Source organism: Chiloscyllium plagiosum, unplaced genomic scaffold, assembly GCF_037043375.1.
Source record: "Chiloscyllium plagiosum isolate Xiang-an unplaced genomic scaffold, Cpla_swu_hap1 HiC_scaffold_4, whole genome shotgun sequence".
Taxonomy (NCBI): Eukaryota; Metazoa; Chordata; class Chondrichthyes; order Orectolobiformes; family Hemiscylliidae; genus Chiloscyllium; species Chiloscyllium plagiosum.
Window position 1 is genome coordinate 2,837,074 of NW_028270142.1, and position 26,408 is coordinate 2,863,481.

A 26,408-nucleotide genomic window follows, 5' to 3' on the forward strand; every position below is an offset into this window, starting at 1 on the left:
TTAATCCAGAGAACCACAATGTTCTGGGGACTGAGGTGGCACGGTGGCTCAGTGGTTGGCACTGCTGCCTCACAGCACCAGATACCCTGGTTCGATACCAGCCTCTGGTGACTGTGGAGTTTGCACATTCTCCTCGTGTCTGCGTGAGTTTCCTCCCACAGTCCAAAGATGTGCAGGTCAGGTGAATTGGCCATGCTAAATTGCCCATAGTGTTAGGTGTGTTAGTCAGAGGGAAATAGGTCTAGGTGGGTTACCCTTTGGAGGGTCATTGTGGGCTTGTTGGGCTGAAGGGCCTGTTTTCACACTGTATGGAAGGTAATCTAAAATCCAGCCATGACAGATGGTGTTTGAATTTAATTTTTAAAAAAAATTGCTGTGAGGCAGCTGTGCTAACCACTGAGCTACCGTGCTCAGTGGTTAGCATGACCTTCAAACTACTACCGCTTATTAGAAATACCCGTTTGGTTCCCTGATGTCCTTTGGATAGTAAAGGCTGGCTGAGCAAGTGGCACTTTCATCCTGTGCGTGAATAAAAATAATCTGAGCTTCACATGTAAGTGGAAAAATTTTGAATATTTTGGCATCATTCAAAAATGGAGACCGATTTTAGGCCAGTTAACATCTGCAATGTTAGTCTGTTTGAAAGGGTTTAATACCAGAGCATTAAAATCAAGCAGTAAGGCTGGCTCGCTGCTCCTTGGATGCTGCCTGAACTTCTGTGCTCTTCCAGTGCCACTAATCCAGAATCTGGTTTCCAGCATCTGCAGTCATTGTTTTTACCACCTTCATGAAGGAGAAATCATGCCTGATAAATTTGTGGCTTTTTGAGGTAATAGCAAGTAGATAAAGGGGAAGCAGCAATCGGTGTAATATGTTTAGATTTTTGGAAGGCTTTTGATAAGGTACCACAAGTTGGGCTACTTAAGCATCCATGGTGTTGGGGGTAGCATGACCAGAGGATTGGCTGATTTGATGGAAGGCACAATTATGATAAATGGTACATTTTCAAGATGGCATCCTGAAATTAGTAGAGTGCCACATGGATCAGGTTGAGTCACAATTGTAATATGTTAATAACTTTGAGAAAAGTGGACATACAATGGCCAAGTTTGTGGATGACACAAAACTACGTGGGGAGACAAGTCCTGAGCATGACAGTCTACAGAGGGATGCAGACAAGTTACATGTGTGGGCAAAATCTTGCCAGATGGAAAATTTTATATGGGAAAACATGAGGTTATGTGCTTTGGCAGAAAGAATACATAATCTGAATATTAGTTAAATAGAGAAAAACTGCAGCAACCAGCAGCGCAGAAGTACTTGGGGATTCTTGTGCATGAATCACAAAAGGCTAGCATCCAAGTTCAGCAGGTTATAGGGAAGGCAAGTAGAATGTTGGTTTCCATTCCGAAAGGAATGGAGTATTAAGATTATGGAAGCCTTGCTAAAACTATACAAGGCAGCAGTCGGACCAGATTTGGAAGACTGAACATTTTGCTCCTTGTCGAAGGAAAGATGTAATGATGGAGGCAATCCAGAGAAGGTTCACTGGGTTGATTGTGACACAGGCAGTAATCCCCACGTGTGATCTCGAAAGCGCATTGTTTGCAGCCAGAAGTCCTGATTTCCGACCTTGTGTTTCATTTTGTCTGTCATTTTAAAATGATAAAAGCCCTGGGAATGTTTATTCCTAACACTAGTCACCAAGCAATCATGTCAAATGACCTGTCAATCAACCTCATAATGTATTTGTGCCATTTAGTGCTCACATGGCTAGAGGATTGGTTGAGTAATAGAAGACAGAACTGGGATCACGGGTGCATCTTCTATTTATTCTTCTTTGATGTAACTTTATTCATTATTGTATTGATGTTTACAGCCTTTGTGCCTTCCTGAATATCCCATCTTGGATGGGCAGTGGTTTCCTCAAATTAAATATTAAAAAGACTTCAGAGCCCTTGTCTTCAGCTCTTTCGCCATCAAATCCATTCCTCTCCCCAGCCTGTGTCCGAAATTGAATCGGACTGTATGCAGTTTCTTTCACATTGCTATAATTTGAGAGCCTCAACCATCTGTTTATACTTAATGTGATGTGATGAGTGTATCTAATTTGTTGCTGCACCATTGTTGACCACCTTTTCAATTGCTAAGCCTCAAGCTTTGGCATTCTCTTCCTAAAGTCCTCTGCTACCTCCTGCTTGAATATGCACATTACTTCAATTGTTTTGGTCATTTGCTGTCATACCACCATTTGTAACTTTGTGTGAAATTTTTGATTTGATGATTTAGAGAAGGACGTTCAGGGGTTTTTATGTTCAGGATGAAATGTAAAATCTTGCTGCTGTTAAACTGCCCATCTGTACCACCCAAGTTCTACTGACCCAACTTTCCACCTGAACCTTTCACCTACCTCCTTCCACATCTAGTTGATTGTTCACTAGGACACCAATCCCAGCTAGGTTAAATGGAACCCATCCTAACAGATCGTGTTTCTTCAGTACCAGTGCAGCATCTTTTCAGCTATTCATTCAACCGTGTTGATCCTATGCAAATTTGTAAATTGATCAGATTATAAAACAGGAATTGCTTAATTTGGAAGCCTAGCTCCTCGAACTCCGTCAGCAGGTCCTTATTTCTAGTTCTGTATGGACTGTTATGAAGATGTGGGTATACCTTTGAGTTAAAAGCAGCAGAACTACCGGACTCAGCACTGTGTACTCAAAAATGGTAACAGTGTAACACTTGGTCGAACCACTCAATTAGTTCATTGCTTGGAGACGAAAATAAATTCAAATTTAGCCAATCAGTTTAAATTATACCCAAAGCAACATATCAAACCCCAATCAAGATTGACAACATACTTAATTCAATCTTAAAAGCCAATGATACAATCTGATGCTCTGGAGTATAAGACTGGGGAAAATTGAACAGTTTAGAGGAGATCTGCCACGTCCTAGCATGTAAGAGACTGCTTGAAAAAATATTTCTCTGAATGTCCCTTTTCAATCAGTAACCTGTAATGCAGATATCCTAACCAGGGAGAAAAGAGACCGGAAGATCTGAAGACTAGCATCTAAAGTGGATAGTGAGGAGGGCTGTTGTCGGCTGCAAAGAGACTTAGATATGATGCAGAGCTGGGCTGAGGAGTGGCAGATGGAGTTCAACCCTGCCAAGTGTGAGGTCCATTTTGGAAGGACAAATAAGAATGCGGAATACAGGGTTAACGGTAGGGTTCTTAGTAAGGTGGAGGAGCAGAGGGATCTTGGGGTCTATGTACATAGATCTTTGAAAGTTGCCACTCGGGTGGATAGAGTTTGTCAGAATGCCTATGATGTATTAGCGTTTATTAGCAGAGGGATTGAATTCAAGAGTCGTGAAGTGATGTTGCAGCTGTACAGGACCTTGGTTAGGCCACATTTGGAGTACTGTGTGCAGTTCTGGTCGCCTCACTTTAGGAAAGATGTGGAAGCTTTGGAGAGAGTACAGAGAAGATTTACCAGGATGTTGCCTGGAATGGAGAATAGGTCGTACGAGGATAGGTTGAGAGTGCTAGGCCTTTTCTCATTGGAACGGCGAAGGATGAGGGGTGACTTGATAGAGGTTTATAAGATGATCAGAGGAATAGATAGAGTAGACAGTCAGAAACGTTTTCCCCGGGTACAACAGTGTGTTACAAGGGGACATAAATTTAAGGTGAAGGGTGGAAGGTATAGGGGAGATGTCGGGTGGGTTCTTTACCCAGAGAGTGGTGGGGGCATGGAATGCGCTGCCTGTGGGAGTGGTAGAGTCAGAATCTTTGGTGACCTTTTAAGCGGCAATTAGATAGCTACATGGATGGGTGCTTAAGCTAGGACAAATGTTCGGCACAACATCGTGGGCCGAAGGGCCTGTTCTGTGCTGTATTGTTCTATGTTCTAAAGCTGCCTGGTTTTTGAAATGTTTTGTAAATTTTAATTGGGGGTTTTATCAGGCCAATAATGTAGGAGGAGAGCTAAAAGATAGGTTAGAGCAAAATATTGTATGAAGTGGTTAGTTAATTCTGTTATACTTTAAGAAATTTGTTAATTTTTTTACTTAAAATCCAGTGGCTGGATTTTACTGCAGGGGATAAATCTTTTGTGTTGCTGGTTTTAAATTAAGCAGGAGGGTTTACCCTGTTGTAAATGAATACTTGCCCCCTCAATCTTAACATTTCCAGAATGCAATGTCACTCCTTGCCAGGCAAAATTCTATTACTTCCCTACTAATAGGAGGTAATATAGCCTTCAGAGTTCCCAGCTTGAAAAGACAGTATTTATTTCCCCCTTAACAGATTTATTTATAGTTCTCTCCTCCTATCTCTGCCATCTTTGCTCCCCTACCTCAGTGCTTCCTATATCATTCATTCAGAGACTTCCCTTCATTCTATTGGACAGCAGCAGCGGCTGATGCTTCACAAATCGACCTGCGCCATTTTCACCTGTCTGAGTCACCTTTGCTTCATTACCTACCGTAGGGGACATGACTGCCTTATGGGACAAAATACTTAGCAGGTTCATTAGCATTGATTCGGACATCCCTATAGGTGCAGCACGCCACTGTCCACTGTCATCTCTTTACAACCTTATTTTGTACGTTACAATAATCTAATACAACTCAAAGGTCACTTTGTGTATTTTCCCTCCACTTCTCATATGTAAAGGATTGATAACTAGATTTTAGTTTTTTTCCTTTCTTACACAATTTTATTCCATTCTTTTAAGCTCACGTTTTCTTTTACTTCCTCTCACTCCTTTTCCTTTTCGTTTCCCTTCCTCTCACTACCGCCACCGAATAGCTTTGATTCTAATTCCAATGTGGTGGGAAGAGAGTAGGTCACTGAGTTAAGATGAGTAGTTGGAGGAAAATGATTGACATTAGCTTAACCCACTTAAGATCCGTATAATATGAAAGCATAGATTGCATTGTTTCTTCCTTGAAAGGTTGATTATCTTGCAACACCTGCCTCCCCCTTATTGTAGAACTTGTAATTGAAATTTGAGTGTCAGTGTTTAGAAGTTACTTTGACCTCTCTGGCAAGTTGTAGCTGAAAACAGATGACCAAAACTTTAATACACTTTAGGAATGTTATATTCCATTTTAAAAAATGACACCGTATTTATGAATTAAAATAGCCATTTGTTAAGGTTAAAGCTCTACAGCCTCCATTTCTAAATGGACTCTGAACTCATTAGACTGTGTAATTGTGTATACCATTTGAATTTTTTCATCTTGCCAGCAGAGGGCAGTATTTTTCACTACCTGTAAAACAAAAGTTTATTTAAACTATGGCACCACCATATGAGTCAGAATTTTCTGGTGAAATTAGCAAACATTTATTCTATTAGCAATTTTTGTCATAAATAGTCAGTCAACACACAGCTGTTGATTTTCTATGAACCATGCAAAAATGGCATCTTCAGTTGCTCCAAGTGTTTTGAAGAGATTCTTGCATTGCAGAGTGCATGTAAAATAAAATTACCATAAACCTAGCATTGGTATATCATGCACAAGGTCCTTTCTAATTTTTATTTATTCTTTCACATGTGTTATTGGATAGGCCAGCATTTATCATCCATTCTTATTGCCTTGCAAGATGGTAGTGAGTTGTCATCTTGAAAGGCAGTAGTTTGAACTGAGGTCACACTCTGCAGATACTTAATTGTTTTATGTGGTATGTGCAAATTGTGTTCTTTTGTCTTTGCTAATTACCTTTCTCAATCCAGTCTATTATGATATTTCTCTATTCTAATTTAGCCAAATTTATTCTATTTTCTTCTCTGCCTGTTTCTATTTCTATCCGTGCCCTTCATTAAAGGGCTCAAGTGTTGGTTCCGTTACACTCAAAGGTCCCAGGTGCCCTGATAGGTTGCAGCATCATTACCAATAATTTGGAATATAACTGAAGCTGAAGGGTGCAGATAAGATCCCATTACACAAATCCAGGGTGTGTCTTAGCTTTGTCCCTATAGACTATTGTACCAAAGCCGACTAAACATTTTCCCTTGAATCTGTTAGAAATGCTCCTGTAACAGGAAGTAGGAGAATACTATTTAGTCACCCATGCCTGCTTCATTCTAATCTTGGCCGAGCATTGATTTCAATGCCATCTCCTGCACTTTCTCCATAGACCTTGATGGAATTTGTAACAAGAGATCCATTAGTCTGTCTTGGACTGAGTGTAATGGCAGCCCTCTGGGCTACAGAGTTCAAAAGATTTGCCAGACTCTGAAGAAGCTCCTCCACATCTCTGTCCTAATAATTTTTTAGATTAGATTCCCTACAGTGTGGAAACAGGCCCTTTGGCCCAACAAGTCCACACCGATCCTCCGAAGAGTAACCCACCCATTGTCCTTTCCCTAACTAACGCACCTAATCTATGGGCAATTTAGAATGGCCAATTCACCTGAATTGCATATCTTTGGACTGTGGGAGGATACCGGAGCACCCAGAGGAAACCGACGCAGACACAATGTGCAAACTCCATATGGACACTTGCCTGAGGCTGGAATCGAACCTGGGACCTTGGTGCTGTGAGGCAACAGTGCTAATCACTGAGCCACCGTGCCACTCCTAATAATGGCTTGACGTTTGTGAAATTGTCTTCTCTAGTTCTAAACCTCTGCAAGGTTTGTGAAGATTTGTAGCTCAGTTTGAGGTTTAGGGTGTAGGTTTGCTCACTGAGCTGTAGGTTTGATATCCAGACATTTCATTACCTGGCTCGGTAACATCAGTGGCAACCTCCAAGTGAAACAAAGCTGTTGTCTCCTGCTTTCTATTTATATCTTTCTCCTGGATGTGGTTCCTGGGGTTTGTGGTGATGTCATTTCCTGTTTGTTTTCTGAGGGGTTGATAGATGGTATCTAGATCTGTGTGTTTGTTTATGGCATTGTGGTTGGAGTGCCAGGCCTCTAGGAATTGTCTGGCATGTCTTTGCTTAGCCTGATAGATGTGTTGTCCCAGTCGAAATGGTGGTTTTTTTCATCCGTGTGTAGGGCTACGAGGGAGAGGAGGTCATGTCTAAACAGCTGCAGTTGAGAAAGAGCTCGTTTATGGATTAACTCTGAGAATTTTATAGCTTTCTAAGATTGCCCCTCATTCGTCCAAACTTGAATACAGGCCCGTTCTCCTCGATCTCCAATCTGGGAATGGTCCTCCCATCCCAAGAATCAATCTGGTGAGTCTCTACTGCACTCCCCACACTCAAATATATCCTTCCTTAGTGGTGAAGGCCAGGACTGCACACAATAATCCAGATGTGTTCCTACCAGTGTTTGATCCGAATGAGGCAAGATTTCGTTTACTCTTACATTGAAAATGCTTGTTCTTGTGGCAAAACTTTGGTGTAAAAAAAAAAATGCAGTTTTGCATTGCTTAGCAACTTCATTATTTGATATATTTAAAATTCAGTCCAAAATAAGCTGTTTAAAAATAAATGAATTGAATATTCAAATGTCTTGTAATTGACCTTTGCATTGCTGATGAACAGCAATTTTTCTGTATGGGCCAGCCATCTCCATCTTGTATATCCTGTCATAAGCTGGAAAGTTTTCTCAGTCTGAACTCTTAATAACTACTGGAGGAGATGTCTAGTTCAAACATACTGAATATTCCATTTGTTCCATATTGTGGAACCAATCAAGAGCACGCTATTCTGATTTGATATTATGTAATGAGAATTAGATCTATTGTCAAGTACTCAAGTACAGGGGTGAGTGTACAGTGGAGTGTACAAAGTCACCATTTTCTGGCACATCTTCAGTACAAAGGTATCAAGATCTAAAATCTTCTTAGAAAATAAATTTCAAAGTTTAGCATTCTAGTCCTTCTTTAAAGGGATTCATTAATGAGTGCGTAGTAAAGGATCCTGTGGGGGAAAGTGATCATCGTATGAGAGAATTTCAAATTCAGTTTGAAGGCAAGAAACGAGTTCCTCATTAGTGGGAGTCTGGAGTTAAAGGTAATTACATAAATATGAGGATAGATCTTGCCTTAATGGTCTGGGTGAGAAAACTAAAGACTAGACAGTTGATGAGCAGTGGCACCTGTTTGCTGAGGTACGGAATTGCTGCCAGCTAAAGTATATTCCATTCAGCAAAAGGGGGAAACGATCATCCATGGCTAAGCAAGGATGTTGATATATTGCAAAGACCAAATTAACAAATGCCATATTTATAAAATAAGTAGCAGATTGGCATATTGGGAAATTTCTGAAGATCAAAAGGTTACTAAAGTCATAGAAAAGCAATGGTAAATTACTAAAAACAGTGCAAAATATGTAAACAGCAAAGCTTCTGCAAGTATATAAAAAGGGAAGAGTAACTGAAGTGAATGTTGATCGCTTGGAGAATGAGACTGTGGATTTAGTGTGGAACACAGATGGCAGAGTAAGTAAACTAGTTTTACTTCAGTTTTCATGGTGGAGACCAGTACAATCCCCATGGTAACAGTTATAGAAAGGGGAACTTAAACAAAACTCAACCACTAGGAAAAAAGTACTGACTATTGGCACAGGTATATTCCAAAATTCCCTGGATGTAGAAAAGGTTCCAGTGGATTGGAAAAATATTAATATGATGCCCTTATTGAAAAAGAGCAGGGAATAAAGAGTAGGAAATGACAGACTAATCAGTTTAATATGCTTAGTTGCAAATTGTGAGAATCTGTTAAGGAAGTAATAACAGGACGTTTGGAAAGTCAAAATACAGTCCATCAGTCAGCATGGTTTATGAATGGTAAATCATGATTGACTAACTTGTGAGAGTTTCTGAAGATGTAACAAGTACAATAGCTGTTGAGGATCCTGTAGATGTAGTATGCAGAAGGCAGCTATTCAGGTGTCATATAAAAGATTAATATATAACGTAAGAGCACATGGTGTATGGGGGAATGTATTAGCGTAGATAATGGATTGGCTAAAGGACCAAGTAGAAATATCAGGATAAATGGGTCTTCTGGTTGGCAAAGTATAACTCGTGGAATGCCATAGGGTTTGGTCGTCGGGCCCCACATTTACTATCTTGTTAATGACTTGGATGTGGGGGTAAAACATACTAGTGTCAAATTTGCAGACAACATTAAATAGGTGGGAAAGTAAGTTGTGACGAAGAAATAAATTTACAATTGGATGTGGATAGGTCGGGTGAATGGGCAGGAATGTGGTAGATGGAGTTTAATGTGGAGAAGTAAAGTTATCCACTTTGGATGGAAGAACAGAAACAACTTATCATCTAGGTCCGAAGGGAGTGTTGCTGAACAAAGGGACCTTGGAGTGCAGGTTCATAGCTCCTTGAAAGTGGAATTGCAGGTAGATAGGATAGTGAAGGAGGTGTTTGGTATGCTTTCCTTTATTGGTCAGAGTATTGAGTACAGGAGTTGGGTGGTCATGTTGTGGCTGTACAGGACATTGGTTAGGCCACTGTTGGAATATTGCGAGCAATTCTGGTCTTCCTATCGGAAAGATGTTGTGAAACTTGAAAGGGTTCAGAAAAGATTTACAAGGATGTTGCCAGGGTTGGAGGATTTGAGCGAGAGGGAGAGGCTGTACATGCTGAGGCTGTTTTCCCTGGAGCATCGGAGGCTGAGGGGTGATCTTCTAGAAGTTTACAAAATTGAGGGGCATGGATAGGATAAATAGACAAAGTCTTTTCCCTGGGGTTGGGGAGTCCAGAACTAGAGGGCATAGGTTTAGGGTGAGAGGGGAAAGATATAAAAGAGACCTAAGGGGCAACTTTTTCACTCACAGGGTGGTACATGTATGGAATGAGCTGCCAGAGGATGTGGTGGAGGCTGGTACAATTGCAACATTTAAGAGGCATTTGGTGGGTATATGAATAGGAAGGGTTTGGAGGGATATGGGTTGGGTGCTGGCAGGTGGGACTAGATTGGGTTGGGATATCTGGTTGGCATGGACAGGTTGGACCAAAGGGTCTGTTTCCATGCTGTACATCTCTATGGCTCTATCTAAATGGAGAGAAACATCAGAGTGCTTTGGGTATCCTTGTGCGTAAACCATGGGAAATTAGTATACAGGTACAGCAGGTAATGAAGAAGGCAAATTGAAGTTTCACATTTAGTTGCTAAAAGAATAGGGTACAAAGCAATACTGAGACTGCACCCAGAGTATTGTAATCCATTCAAGTCTCCTTATTTAAGGGTTGTAAATGTATTGGGGGCAGTTTAGAGGGTTTGCTAGATGGATCCTAGGGATATGGAGTTTCTCTTGTGTTGACATTGAACGGTTTAGGCCGATAGACTTGAGTTTAGAAGAATGTGAGGAGATTGAATTGAGGCGCAGAAGGTGGGATAGGGGATTAATGAGAATGCGAGATGTTTCCTCATGAAGCAATCTAGAATGAGAGGTTATAGTTTGAGGACAAGGGGTAGCAGATTTAATGCTGAGATGAGAAAAAATTACCTCTGAAAGGTTTGTGAATCCGTGGAAATCACTTCCCCAGTGTGGATGTTGGGGCGTTGAGTAAATTTGAGGATATGGACAGATATTTAATTTGGTAATGGATTAAAGAGTTATGGAGAGTAAAGAGGTTAAAAACAATGACTGCAGATGCTGGAAACCAGATTCTGGATTAGTGGTGCTGGAAGAGCACAGCAGTTCAGGCAGCATCCAAGGAGAGTAGGCAGGAGAGTGGAGTTGAGGCCAAGTTGAGATCAGCCATGTCATCAATTCATGCACTCGATATGCTAACCACATTCCTTCATAATCTCAAAAGCCTTTACTATATTTTTGTGGTTGCCTCAGTTTTGTAAAATGTTTAATGTGTCTAAACTCTTTACTCATTCCTACCAACTAAGAACACAACAGACCCTTGCTAATGACAATTCAATGTATCCCAAGTCCAGAAAAATAGCCAAACTCAAATATGCTAAAAAGTATAACTACTTTTTTACTCCTTTTAGAAAAGAGATTTACTCAAAATTTTGGCAGCCTTGCTTATTTGATTCTCGTAGAAGCACAGAACCAGGAGTAGGCAATGCAGCTGCTCAGACCTATTTTACCATTCGATTGATCATGTGGGATACATTGAATTGTCGTTAGCAAGGATCTGTTGTGTCCTTAGTTGATAGGAATGAGCAAAGAGTTGAGACAAACTATTAATTTTACAAAACTGAGGCAACCATAAAAATATGGTAAAGGATTTTGAGATTATGAAAGAATGTGATTATCATTATAGAGTGTATGAATTGACTTATCAACATCCCAAATCTATAGTGAAGAGAAGAATTAAGACTTGGAGCTTGGCATTCTTTGTCACTGGGAGTAGTTGATGCAGAAAATGTTGCATAATTCAACAAAGAATTTGGACAGATTTGAAAGTGACATACAAAGCCAGTGTTAACCGAACATGCTAACAATTCCAGATTTTAAACCCAAGCTTTTAAACTTCCAATTTCAGCAGCAATTAGGAATCAGTAGAAACAAATTAGCAAAAAATCTAATTGCTGCTGATGCTGATCATTTGCTTTGAGAAAGTATTGTAACATGGCCAAATTGTTGCTTCACATATTTGACTATCCAAGCTTTGGAGGTGCTGGTGTTGGACTGGGGTATGAAGTTAAAAACCGCACAACACCAGGTTATAGTCCAACAGGTTTAATTGGAAGCACTAGCTTTCGGAGCGCTGCTCCTTCAGGTGGTTGTGGAGTATAAGATTGTAAGACACAGAATTTATAGCAAAAGTTTAGATTAGATTAGATTACTTAGTGTGGAAACAGGCCCTTCGGCCCAACAAGTCCACACCGACCCGCCGAAGCGCAACCCACCCATACCCCTACATTTACCCCTTTAACCTAACACTACGGGCAATTTAGCATGGCCAATTCACCTGACCCCGCACATCTTTGGACTGTGGGAGGAAACCGGAGCACCCGGAGGAAACCCACGCAGACACGGGGAGAATGTGCAAACTCCACACAGTCAGTCACCTGAGTCGGGAATTGAACCCGGGTCTCTGGCGCTGTGAGGCAGCAGTGCTAACCACTGTGCCACCGTACCGCCCACAACGGTGTGATGTAACTGAAATTATATATTGAAAAAGACCTGGATTGTTTAAGTCTCTCAACTTTTAGAATGACCATATTGGTTTCAGCTCTTTCATATGTAAATCCCAGAACATTTTTAAGTTAATTCTTAAGTGAACTTTAACAATATGTGCCATGTCGTCAGATAATGCATTGAAAGTGTGAGGTGCCCTGTGTGAGGCTGTCTGTGCCCCAATATTCAGACTGATTCTATTTTTAAAAAAGGATTTGCAGAATCTTACATGGATTCACAGTTTTTGAGCAAAATAAAATGCAATTCTCAAAGGACAAATTAACCTCACAAACTGCGCACACGTGTGTGTATGTATGTGGGTGGGGGGTGGTGGAATAAGAGTGTCTGAGAGACACTGTGACTATCCAAGTTTGTAGGGATGAGCTGAGTTGTCATTATTTGGTTGTTTGTTTACCTTAAGATAGAAAAGTAGAAAATAGGTGCAGGAGTAGGCCATTCGGTCCTTTGCACCTGCTCGACCATTCAGTATGATCATGGCTGATCATGTAATCTCACTATCCCATTCCCATTTTCTCTCCATATCCCTTAATCCCTTTAGCCACAAACCTATGTCCAGTTCTCTCTGGAATATAACTAACAAACCGGTCCCTACCTTTCTGTGATAGAGAATTCCACAGATTCCCATGTCTGAAGAAGTTCTTCCTCATCTCAGTTCTGAATATTTTTAACCCATTATTCTTAGCCTGTCTTTAAGTTTTGATTTTTCTGTCACCACATACTGATATTTAATCTCATTTAACTTTACCTGTTTGAACACACTTCTCTCAGCTCGTCTTTCAGTGCTTTTTTTTAAACTTAACTGGGACATTTCTATGCACAAGTCAGTGCACCTCTAAAGTGGTTAATTGAGTGAAGAAATTTGAAATAGCTTGATTAAACATGGCTTATTTATGTAGTTCTCTACCACATCAAAACGTTGGTGTTTCACAGCCATTGAACTCAGTTTGAGGTGGAGATAACTGTTGTAATGTAGAAAAACATAACTAATTTGTGCACAGCTAGTGTCCATAAGCAACAAAACAGTCATATATCTGCTTTAGTGATGAATAAATAAGACTATCAGCAAGGCAACATTTGATAAGAGTAGGGGTGTTTGCGTGTTAATTCTGATTTGGTTATCGAAGTTGCATGAGAGCATTGAGACATTGAATGTCACAGAATTGTCACGAGTTTACGGAAACGTTTGTAGCTAGGAATGTTTGCAAGCAGAATCAGGCTTACTGGTGAATTCTGTTAGATGATCGAATGGCATTCTTCAGGGGCATTGGCTGTGTTCTGTGGGGGTGGGGGGAACCTAGAAGTTCCTTGTCTCATCAGTTTGCTGATTTGTGACCATGTCACTTGAGGTAAGTGTTCTCTGCTGTGTATTAAGATTTGAGCAAAGAAATGATTCATCGTTATTCCTCTTCCTAATGACACTATTAGGAAGCATGATGTAAGTCAATGTCTGTATAAAAATGGTCGTAGTATCTACAAATCATGGGTTCTGTTACTGTATTAACATGCACTTTTACATACTATGGCTTGGAGCTGTGGATAACCAATTGATTTGAATTTATTGTCGCGTGTACTGAGGCACAGTGAAAAGCTTTGTCCTGCGAGCAATACAAGCAGACCAGAGTTAAGTGGCATAGATAGTAAATAATAGGTAAACAGCAGCAAAAGCAAAAACGCAGGTACAGGCGAATGTTGAGAGTTTGAGTCCATTCAGTATGTGAAGGGCAGGTCGTGCCTCACAAACCTTATTGAATTCTTTGAAAAGGTGACGAAGGAGGTTGATGAGGGGAAAGCGGTAGATGTGGTATATATGGATTTTAGTAAGGCGTTTGATAAGGTTCCCCATGGTAGGCTACTGCAGAAAATACGGAGATATGGCATTGAGGGTGAGTTGGAGGTTTGGATTAGGAATTGGCTGGATGGAAGAAGACAGAGGGTAGTAGTTGATGGCAAAGTTTCTTCATGGAGTGCCGTCACTAGCGGTGTTCCGCAAGGATCTGTTTTGGGACCATTGCTGTTTGTCATTTTTATAAATGACCTGGAAGAGGGGTTAGAAGGTTGGGTGAGCAAGTTTGCGGATGATACGAAAGTCGGAGGAGTTGTTGACAGTGAGGAAGGATGTGGCAGGTTACAGCAGGATATAGAGAAGCTGCAGAGCTGGGCAGAAAGGTGGCAAATGGAATTCAATGTAGCTAAGTGTGAGGTGATTCACTTTGGGAAGAATAACAAAAAGATGGGGTACTGGGCTAATGGTCGGATACTTGGTAGTGTGGATGAGCAGAGGGATCTTGGTGTCCATGTACACAGATCTCTGAAAGTTGCCACCCAGGTAAATAGTGCGGTGAGGAAGGCATATGGCGTACTGGCTTTTATTGGTAGAGGAATTGAGTTCCGGAGTCCTGAGGTCATGATGCAGTTGTATAAAACTCTGGTGCGGCCGCATCTGGAATATTGTGTGCAGTTTTGGTCGCCATACTATAGGAAGGATGTGGAGGCACTGGAACGGGTGCAGAGGAGGTTTACCAGGATGTTGCCTGGTATGGAAGGAAGATCGTATGAGGATAGACTGAGACACTTGGGGCTGTTTTCATTAGAGAAAAGAAGGTTTAGGGGTGACTTGATTGAGGTGTACAAGATGATTAGGGGGTTAGATAGGGTTGACAGTGTGAACCTTTTCCCGCGTATGGAGTCGGGTATTACAAGGGGGCATAGCTTTAAATTAAGGGGGGGTAGATATAGGACTGAAGTTAGGGGTAGGTTCTTCACTCAGCGAGTCGTAAGTTCATGGAATGCCCTGCCAGCAGCAGTGGTGGACTCTCCCTCTTTATGGGCATTTAAGCGGGCATTGGATAGGTATATGGAGGATAGTGGGTTAGTATAGGTTAGGTGGGCTTGGATCGGCGCAACATCAAGGGCCTGTACTGCGCTGTATTCGTCTATGTTCTATTATTCTAACAACAGGGTAGAAATTGTTACGAAACCGGCTGGTGCATGTGTTCAGACTTCTCTACCTTCTCCCCGATGGTTGTAGAAAAGCATTGCCAGGGTGGGATGGATTTTAGAGAATGCTGGCGGCCTTTTCTTGACAGCGGGGCCTGCTAGATGGCTACTATAGATGGCAGCTGGCCTCCGTGATTGTCCAGGCAGAGTTCACCACTCTGTAACAGTATCTGATCTTGAATGGTACAGTTGCCGTACCAGGTAGTGATACATCAAGAAACAATGCTCTTGATGGTGCACCTATAAAAGTTGGCAAGGGTATTCGGTGTCCTGCCAAATTTCCTGTTCTTGTGGAAGAGGAGACATTGGGCCTTTGTGACCAGTGTGTCCACATGAGTCCAAGAAAGCTTGTTGTGGATGACCACTCCCAGGAGCTTGACACTCTCCACTCGTTCCACCTCTGTCAAGATGGTTGAGGCTCCAACTTTTTCCATCACTTGGCTGACCATGAAATTATCTCATCAGCTGCTATTAGCTTTTATTGAAAGGTTTTGCAGATTGGCTATTAACCTGTTTGCTTTATGAACACATTTCTTGGCCATCAAGCCCTAGGGTGGGACTTTAACTTGGAGCTTCTTGCTCAGAAGCTGGAGCCCTATCACTGTGTTATAAGAGAAAGAACAATACAGCACAGGGTGAGACCGCTCAGTCATTCAAACCTGCACCGACACCTTTTGCTCTTTCATGCTTAAACTGCCTCACTTACAGGATCCGTATCCCTCTCTTCCCTTCCTATTCCATGGATTCGTCCAGGTGCTGCTTGTCTGCTTCCACCATCTCCTCTGGCAGCACATTCCAGACCCCCTCCACCCTTTGTGTGAAAAATGTGCCTCACACATGTATCATGGTAAGGCTAGTAATGCTGACATGCGCTCTGGAGAAATAGTTTCAGATGCCATCAAAACAACTGGGGGGGAATTTAAATTCAATTAATCTTGAATAAAATGAAAATACTAGTCTCAAAATTATAAAAACTATTTGGTTCACTAATGTAATTCTGGGGAGGAAATTAGTCTTGGTCCAGTCTGGCCTGCATATTGCTCTGGATTCACAGAAATGTTGTTGACTCTTAACTACCCCCTGAACTTATCTAGAAAGTCATTCTTGTACCAAACTGCCTCAAAGGTAAAGAATAAAGAAAGGGAAGATCACCTTATTGGAACTGTATTATAGTCCCCCAATAGTCAGAGGGAAATTGAGAAGCAAACTTGTAAGGAGATCTCAGCTATCTGTAAGAATAATAGGGTAGTTATGGTAGGGGATTTTAACTTCCCAAGCATCGACTGGGACTGCCATAGTGTTAAGGGTTTAGATGGAGAGGAATTTAAGTGTGTACAAGACAATTTTCTGATTCAGTATGTAGATGTACCTACTAGAGAAGATGCAAAACTTCACCTGCTCTTGGGAAATAAGGCAAGGCAGATGACTGAGGTGTCAGTGGTGGAGCACTTTGGGGCCAGCGACCATAATTCTATTCATTTTAAAATAGTGATGGAAAAGGATAGACCAGATCTAAAAGTTGAAGTTCTAAATTGGAGAGGCCAATTTTGACGGTATTAGGCAAAAACGTTCAAAAGTTGATTAGAGGCAGATGTTCGCAGGTAAACGGATGGCTGGAAAGTGGGAAGCCTTCAGAAATAAGATAGCAAGAATCCAGAGAAAGTATATTCCTGTCAGGGTGAAAGGGAAGGTTGGTAGGTGTAGGGAATGCTGGATGACTAAAGAAATTGAGGGTTTAGTTAAGAAAAAGAAGGAAGCATATGTCAGGTACAGACAGGATAGATCGAGTGAATCCTTAGAAGAGTATAAAGGAAGTAGGAGTATACTTAAGAGGGAAATCAGGAGGGCAAAACGGGGACATAGCTTTGGCAAATAGAATTAAGGAGAATCCAAAGGGATTTTACAAATACATTAAGGACAAAAGGGTAACTAGGGAGAGAATGGGGCCCCTCAAAGATCAGCAAGGCAGCCTTTGTGTGGAGCCACAGAAAATGGGGGAGATACTAAATGAATATTTTGCATCCGTATATACTGTGGAAAAGGATATGGAAGCTATAGACTGTAGGGAAATAGATGGTGACATCTTGCAAGATGTCCAGATTACAGAGGAGGAAGTGCTGGATGTCTTGAAACGGTTAAAGGTGGATAAATCGCCAGGACCTGATCAGGTGTACCCGAGAACTCTGTGGGAAGCTAGAGAAGTGATTGCTGGGCCTCTTGCTGAAATATTTGCATCATCGATAGTCACAGGTGAAGTGCTGGAAGACTGGAGGTTGGCAAACATGGTGCCACTGTTTAAGAAGGGTGGTAAGGACAAGCCAGGGAACTATAGACCAGTGAGCCTGATCTCGGTGGGCAAGTTGTTGGAGGGAATCCTGAGGGACAGGATGTACATGTATTGGGAAAGGCAAGGACTGATTTGGGATAGTCAACATGGCTTTGTGCTTGGGAAATCATGTCTCTAAAACTTGATTGAGCTTTTTGATCAAGTAACAAAGAAGATTGATGATCTATATGGACTTCAGTCAGGCATTCAACAAGGTTCCCCATGGGACACTGGTTAGCAAGGTTAGATCTCATGGAATACAGGGAGAACTAGCCATGTGGATACAGAACTGGCTCAAAGGTAGAAGACAGAGACGGGTGGTGGTGGAGGGTTGTTTTTCAGACTGGAGGCCTGTGACCAGTGGAGTGCCACAAGGATCAGTGCTGGCCATCTACTTTGTCATTTATAGAAATGATTTGGATGCGAGCATAAGAGGTACAGTTAGTAAGTTTGCAGATGATACCAAAATTGGTGTAGTGGACAGCGAAGAAGGTTACCTCAGATTACAACAGGATCTTGACTGGATGGGCCAATGGGCTGAGAAGTGGCAGGTGGAGTTTAATTCAGGTAACTGCAAGATGCTGCATTTTGGAAAAGCAAATCTTAGCAGGACTTATACACTTAATGGTAAGGTCCTAGGGAATGTTGCTGAACAAAGAGACCTTGGAGTGCAGGTTCATAGCTCCTTGAAAGTGGAGTCGCAGGTAGATAAGATAGTGAAGAAGGTGTTTGATATGCTTTCCTTTATTGGTCAGAGTATTGAGTACAGGAGTTGGGAGGTCATGTTGCGGCTGTCCAGGACATTGGTCAGGCCACTGTTGGAATATTGTGTACAATTCTGGTCTCCTTTCTATTGGAAAGATGTTGTGAAACCTGAAAGGGTTCAGAAAAGATTTACAAAGATGTTGCCAGGGTTGGAGGATCTCTGCAACAGGGAGAGGCTAAACGGGCTGGGGCTGTTTTCCCTGGAGCATTGGAGGCTGAGGGGTGACCTTATAGATGTTTACAAAATTGTGAGGAGCATGGATAGGATAAATAGACAAAGTCTTTTCCCTGGGGTCGGGGAGTCCAGAACTAGAGGGCATAGGTTTAGGGTGAGAGGGGAAAGCTATAAAAGAGACCCAAGGGGCAACTTTATCACGCAGAGGGTGGTACCTGTATGGAATGAGCTGCCAGAGGATGTGGTGGAGGCTGGTACAATTGCAACATTTAAGAGGCATTTGGATGGGTATATGGCTAGGAAGGGTTTGGAGGGATATGGGCCGGGTGCTGGCAGGTGGGACTAGATTGGATTGGGATATCCTGTCAGCATGGACGGGTTGGACCGAAGGGTCTGTTTCCATGCTGTACATCTCTGACTAATAAAACCAAATTAACTACTTGGTCCAGGAAACAGCAAAGGCACCTCTAGCCCTGCAAAGTGATCCATTAAATTTCTTGCCAGTTTTTCATGCAGCAGCTTGGCATAGTCATGCTCATCAAATCATTGTTTGTAAGTTGTATATGCCCTTGTGGAGATAAAGTCCCATTTTTGCACTGAAGATGCTCTCCATTGTGTTAATTACCACCATGACAAATAGGTTAGATTCAGAACACATGTAACAGCTTGTCAGTGAGGTATTGTGAACACGAGCAATAGAACTGCATTCAGCCATAATTTGTAATGGCATGCTCCATATTCCTCCCTCATCCATTACTGTCAAAGTAGGGGACTGACGTTCCTTCAGTCAGGTGGGTGGGAGAGAATGGTAGGTGCAACACCAATTATATTTTAGAATGGTGATATTTATATACCTACAATGAGTTCGCTACCTGCTGAAGCTACAACACAAGATTTACATGTTAAAAGGCAGAAGCGGTGTCCTATAGACAGCCAGGAGATCTTGCAACCATGGCTAGGTGGAAGTAGAATCTTTTACTGGTTGGAATCATACCTAGCATAAAGATAGTGAAGGTTTCTCACAGCTGATCATCTCAGCCACAGCACATTTTGGAGAAGTTTGTCAAGTTAGTATCCTGGAGCTAACCATCTTCAGCTGCTTTCAGTGTCCTCCTTGAAGTTGGAATATTCAGTGTCCTCCTTGAAGTTGGAATATTCAGTGTCCTCCTTGAAGTTGGAATATTCAGTGTCCTCCTTGAAGTTGGAATATTCAGTGTCCTCCTTGAAGTTGGAATATTCAGTGTCCTCCTTGAAGTTGGAATATTCAGTGTCCTCCTTGAAGTTGGAATATTCAGTGTCCTCCTTGAAGTTGGAATATTCAGTGTCCTCCTTGAAGTTGGAATATTCAGTGTCCTCCTTGAAGTTGGAATATTCAGTGTCCTCCTTGAAGTTGGAATATTCAGTGTCCTCCTTGAAGTTGGAATATTCAGTGTCCTCCTTGAAGTTGGAATATTCATTGGTTGTAGTACCAATCAGTTCCATTCACAACTTTGCAAATACTGAAGCAGTCTTTGTCTGTAATTAGCAAGAACTGGGCAAATGTTCAAACGTGGGCTAATGAACAATGTTTGCATTTTGTGCTGCATGGGTACCAGACAATAACTGCCTCCAACAAGGCAATCTGACCATCTCCTCTTGATGTTCACTGGCATGGGTGGGTTTCGCTTCGGCGGGTCGGTGTGGACTTGTTGGGCCGAAGGGCCTGTTTCCACACTGTAAGTAATCTAATCTAATCTAATTACCATCGTTATGTCCCACCCTCCTCATCATCTTGGTTACTGTTGAGCAGAAACATAGCTGGGCAGGCAACATGTTACACTGTGACCAGAGCAGGTCAGAGACTGGGAATTCTACAGTGAGTACCTCAGCCAGACTCTGCACATCCCATTCGCCATTTGCGAGGTGCAAGTCAGGAGTGTGATGTAACATTCCTACTTTGAGTATAGTTTCAACAATGCTCAAACTTTAGACCGTCCAAAAAAATGCACCAGCTTAAACATTTTCACCAGTGAGTGATGTGTACAATCTGTAAGATTTACTGCAGCAAGGCTCCCTCTAAACCCTTGATGACAAACCAGAAGACCAAGACACCAGGTGCATGTGCTTTTAGAACTGTCCTTTCACTCACTGGGTCAAATCCTGCAATTCCCTTCCTAACAGTACTGAGTGTAATTTCGCCACATGGCTGTAGTGGCTGAAGCAGCTCACTGCTGATCCTCAAGGAATTAGGGATGGGCAGTAAATGTTGGCTTAGGGTCATGTAGCGCACTGACAGTGTCTGTACCCTGTAAGAGTTTGGATTCAAGTCGCACCTGGCCCAGTGTGTCATCAAACTGTACAAACTGGTTGAGTGTTAAAAAAAAACTAAGAACTGCAGATAGGTTGGGATATCTGGTCAGCATGGGCAAGTTGGACCGAATGGTCTGTTTCCATAGTATACATCTCCGGCTATGCTGGAAATCTGAAACAAAAGCAGAAATTGTTGGAGGAATGGAGCTCTGGCAGCATCTGTAAAGAAAGCAGAGTCGAAGAATGTGGTGCTGGAAAAGCACAGCCGGTTGGACAGCATTGAAGCAGCAGGAGAGTCTATGTTTCAGGCATCAGCCCTTCATCAGGAATGAGGTTTGTAGCCCAAGGGTTATGGGCCAAATGTTGGCAAATGGGACTAGATTAGGTTAGGATAATTGGTTGGCGTGGACAAGTTGGGCCAAAGGGTCTGTTTCCATGCTGACTCTTTTCAGCTCAGATAGAATATTAAAGGTGAGAGGTTAGAGTCTGTGTGTATCCCAAACTTGAATCAGACTGGTTCTATTTCCGAAGATTCATTTAAGATGCATCTGGACAAATGTAAGAGTAGGTGGGGAGCACAGGGATACAGATGCTTCAGAATTGGGCGACAGGTTTAGACAGTAGATTTGGACCGGCACAGGCTTAGAGGGCTGAAGGACCCGTTCCTGGGCTGTATTTGTTCTTTGTTCATTCTCGGTTTGCTCAATATATCATTTGAGTTGCATGTAATCTTTTGCTATAAATTCTGTCTTATGGTCCTGCTCCACAGCTACCTGATGAAGGAGCAGTGCTTTGAAAGCTAGCACTTCCAAATAAACCTGTTGGACTAGAACCTGGTGTTGTGATTTTTAACTTTTTTTCCACCCCAGTCCAACATCATTTTTAAATGTTCTATCTACCACTTCCTCTGCCAGTTCATTTCACGTACAAATTACCCTCTGCAAAAAGAAAGTTGCCCATAAGGTCCCTGAGAACTTTCTCCTCTCGCCTCCACTTTTGAACTGCCCTACTCAAGTGAATAGCAAAAATTCTTTTCCCTAATCTATACCCCTTGTGATTTTTCTTTTAAAACCTCTACAAGAAGCAGCCTCTGCTCCAGGGAAAAGATTTTTTGCTATTCAGCGTCTCCTGTAACTCAAACCCTCCAGCAACATCCTGATAAATCTTTTCTGCATCCTCTTCAATTTTAATTATATCCATCCTCTAGCCGGGTGACTAGAACTATACACAGTATTCAAAAAGTGGCTTCACCAGCGTCCTGTACAACCGCAACATGACATCCAAGTCCTTTACTCAGTCTGAGTAATGGAGGCAAGCATGCTAAATACCTTAACCAGCCTGTGTCTCTAATGCAACTTTCAAAAAATTATGTATCTCCTTGTCAATAAATCACTCCAGGCTAACGTGCAAATGCAGTACGGTATTAGGAAGACTCTGTTAGGGTGTGTTTTCAGAGTTTGTGTACAGGGATAGTAAAGTTTCTGCTTCAACTGTATAGGAGCTTGGCTAGATTGTACTGGAGTACTGTTTGCAATTTTAATACTTGATGAGATCAAGAGACTTCAATGGAGGGAGTGCAGCAGAAGTTCACCAGACTTGTTCCTGGGATGGTGGGACTGAGGAGAGATTGGGCAAACATGGCCCACATTCTGTAGAGTCTCGGAGAATGAAAGATGACCACTTTGTGAAAGGGTAGTTGCAAGTAAAGTAATTCCCCAGTTGAGTGATCTCGAACCTGGAGGCACAATTTAAAGCTTCGGCGAATGCAACTTGTGTTCTAGCTGAGGAGAAATCATTTTTATTCGGGGTGTTGTGAACCATTGGAATTCTCTACTGCAGAGTGATGTTCAAGTTCAGTCTTTGAGTATAATTAAGGTAGATATTGACAGATTTCTGGTTACCAGTGACCTCCTGGTTTTTATGGGATGAGTAGGAAAACTGTATTGGTGTTAGATCACCCGTGATCATATTGAAAGGCAGGCCGTATGGGTTTACTGGCATATTCTTATTCCCATTTAGTTAGTATATTTCATAATCTATATGCCAAAGTACTTTGCAACCAACAAAATACTCTGGACGTTTAATGAGCCTTATAATTTAGGGGACAAAGCTGCCTCTATACATAGTGAGCTCTCTACTAATGTGACCCAATTAACTCATAATGCTCATTCCAGTAAATGTGAGCCAGAACACAGGATAATCCCTACGCTATTATGGTCGTGCTTGCTCACTTGAGAGCATAACACAAGTCTGATTATTTTAGATTTAAATATGAAAAGTTGACCATCAGGTGTCAAAAGTGTCCGCTAGTAATTAGTGAAACTAAATTGAAGCAGTTGTGGAGCTACTGGGAAATGATTTAAAGGACTGCATGTATTCATAACAGTTTTTAATGCCATAAATTTGATCCTTTAATCCAAATTTGGCTGAACATCTGTATATTATACCCAACTCTAGTAACCCCTGTTTTGCCTCTGGCAGTGAGCAGCTTCTTAAACATGTCAGGCATATGCCTAATTGAAATGTATAATAATGTAAGAACTCATGTCACAGGTTCTGTCATACACACTGGTAGTTAAGTGGTTGTGTACATAAACTTATCAAAACGGAGTCTGGGGACTTTCAGCATCATGTTTGAATTGCCATGTGAATAAGTGACTTGCAGACCCCTAGGTGGAACTCAATCTGTGTAGAAGAATATGGAACTTGAAACTGTAATTTCCAATTAGTGTAATTTGTAAAGTCATTGGGGTAAAGTATATATTATTCAAAACATTGGTTCTCTTTTACAGAGAAGCATTAGTTGAAATATGGAAGTATTAAGTTTAGCACTGGCTGGAAGCCAAATTCACTTATTCAGAGCCCAAACACATTTGAAAGCTTATCATTCCCCAGGGTACCCTACAAACGTGATTTGAGGTAAATTCTTGAGATTTTTAAATATACACTTTTGATTATTCACGTGGCCTTTACTAATATCCCTAGGTTCCAACAGTAATGGCTGAACTCTATAATGCACTAACAAATAAACAGTTTTATTGCTGCAGGCAAAGGCAAGCATAAAATTGCATACGTTCTGTTAATTAGAAAATGCAATTGTTTTGGTGGGCCCTTTTTTATTGCATTAGGAAGTTGTCTTTAATATAAACCCAGTAATATCCGGTGCCATTGCTGCAGGTGGAATAATGGGCTTACCAATCAAGGTTCAAACACCTATCAGTTTTGTAATTCAGACAATTTATCCTATCCCCACCTTAGCCTGTACTGGGCTACTTGCTCTGAACTTATCCTGAGTTTCTTCCTGGATGTACATCTGAAATCATTATTGAACAGAACTACTTTGCCTGACGGCATATTCTGGCCCTGCCGTTCTCTTGCTAACTGACCAAGATGATTAGAATAAAACTTTAAACTTTTTTTAGCCCCTCCCATAAATTGATCTCCGTTCTTTTACAACAGGATTTAGATTAGATTACAGTGTGGAAACAGGCCCTTCGACCCAACAAGTCTACACCGCCCCGCCGAAGAGCAACCCACCCATTCCCCTACAAGTACCCCTTACCTAACACTATGGGCAATTTAGCATGGCCAATTCACCTAACCTGCACATCTTTGGACTGTGGGGGGAAACCGGAGCACCCGGAGGAAACCCACGCAGACACTGGGAGAACGTGCAAACTCCACACAGTCAGTCGCCTGAGGCGGGAATTGAACCCGGGTCTCTGACGCTGTGAGGCAGCAGTGCTAACCACTGTGCCACCGTGCTGCCCACTTGTCTTCCCTTCAACTCCAAATGCACTTGTTCCACTGCAGTTCTTCTCTGTATTTTAACTCTTTATCTTCTCTCATCCAGTTTCTTCAATGGAGGAGCAGAACTGTACGATGTATCTTCTTTTTGCTGTTTCTCTTACTCTGCAAATTATCCTTATTTTTATTTCTGCTATTGAAAAATGGTCTGTCTTCTTTCCTTCCTTTTCTTCCTGTTCTCCTTCCTTAGAAAACAGGATTTAGAGTTTTTTAAAAACTATTGCTTCCCCAGCAGCAGGATCTTTGTGCCCTGTATGGTGGAGCTTGTTGATATTCACCATCAGCGATATGCACACTCCTGCTGTAATTCCAATTGCTGTGTAACGTGACCCCACACTCTGCCATCCCCATTTTTTTTTCTCCTTGACCTGCAAACCTAAACAAGTATGTCCATTATCTCTGCCTTCTGTCTTGTTCGCTGTCCGTACCTGATTCATCTGTCTCTTCTCTAAACTGCATTTTTATAGGGATTTTTCAATAATCGTATTTCCACGTTTTCCCAGTATCTTACAATAGGGATATCCCTTACTGTTTTTTATAATGGCTATAGATCAGTACCATCAATTTAACCGTCTTTGCTACTCCTCACCCTCCCTTTGTTTCACCAGTTCTCTCTCTGCCAAACTTGACGACATGTGTCTCTAGTTTGTCTCCTGTCATTTTCACAGTTGATCTCCATGAAATTTACCTCCGAGACTCTGTCTGGTTCATACTAATTTTAGAATTCTCATTCTAATGTTTAAAGTTTAAAATCACACAACACCAGGTTATAGTCCAACAGGTTTAATTGGAAACACTAGCTTTCGGAGCGCTGCTCCTTCAGGCTGCTTCAACCACCTGATGAAGGAGCAGCGCTCCGAAAGCTAGTGTTTCCAATTAAACCTGTTGGACTATAATCTGGTGTTGTGATTTTTAACTGTACACCCCAGTCCAACACTGGCATCTTCAAATCATTCTCATGTTTGTTTTTGAGCTTTCTTTTGTAGCCTAGCTTTTCCTTTGAATTTCCTATTCTTACGCTAGCCTGTGTTCCCATTTCCGACCCTGCCTTTTCCAGCTACCCATTATACATTAAAACTCCATTAGTGCTAGTTCAGAGTTAGTCAGCTGCGATAGGCCCAAGTCCTTAGCCTATGTTTGAAAGCCAATCTGTTCTGATGTGTTTATATTATTCCACATTCTAAAGTGTAACTACAAATGGGTATGTACCTTATGTGCATGTGATGCTGAGATTTATTTAACCCTAACCACGAGGAGAAATACCTTGTCAGGTTTTTTAGTCCTTATACTTTGGTTAAATTAATCAGATTGAAACGTTGGATAGTCACGCTTCTGTAGATTCTGCTGTAATATGGTACTTGAGCATACAATTCTTAAATTTTAAGATCTAATTTGAGATTGTTGGGATCTCGAACCCCAGCCATCCTTGTGCATTGCTGAAACAACATTTATGCTGCTAGCTTGGGCTGAAATAGGAGTATTTTTTTGTCCTGGAATCATGCCCACTGGAGCTGGATTATTCCAATTAATTTTGATATGGTCATTTTATAGTATGGGGAAAGACCATTGAAGCTGGATTCAAATTCTGCTCCCAAAGGTGAAATGATAGTGTAACAATTTACTGCACCACTCTTTCCCAGTGAATAGTTTCTCAGTGCTTTGATTACGTATGAAGTTACTAATGGAAATAAGAATTGTTGAAATAATTTTTTAACAATTGTACTTGTTTTTTAATTTCAGGCATTTATTAACACAGCGAGGGAGATATATGAGAAAATACAGGAAGGCGTCTTTGACATAAATAATGAGGTAAAAATGATTTTGCTTAATTTTGTCATCTATTTCGAACTGACGTTACTCCACATTGTTGTTTTAATATGTATGATTCTCAAATCTGTAGGTGACTTGATGTCAGTCAAAAGAAATCTGTATTAGTGAGGAAAGCTCTTTCAATATCT

At 41.5% G+C, this 26,408-nt stretch overlaps 1 protein-coding gene across 1 annotated transcript in view; it reads left to right on the forward strand.

Moving 5' to 3' along the window:
- rab2a (RAB2A, member RAS oncogene family) overlaps positions 1-26,408 on the forward strand; it is an 89,718-nt gene that overhangs the window by 53,314 nt on the left and 9,996 nt on the right. Inside the window, exon 7 of the mRNA XM_043689313.2 lies at positions 26,191-26,259. Coding sequence (XP_043545248.1) covers positions 26,191-26,259 — 69 coding nt within the window. The remainder of the gene's footprint in view (positions 1-26,190; positions 26,260-26,408) is intronic.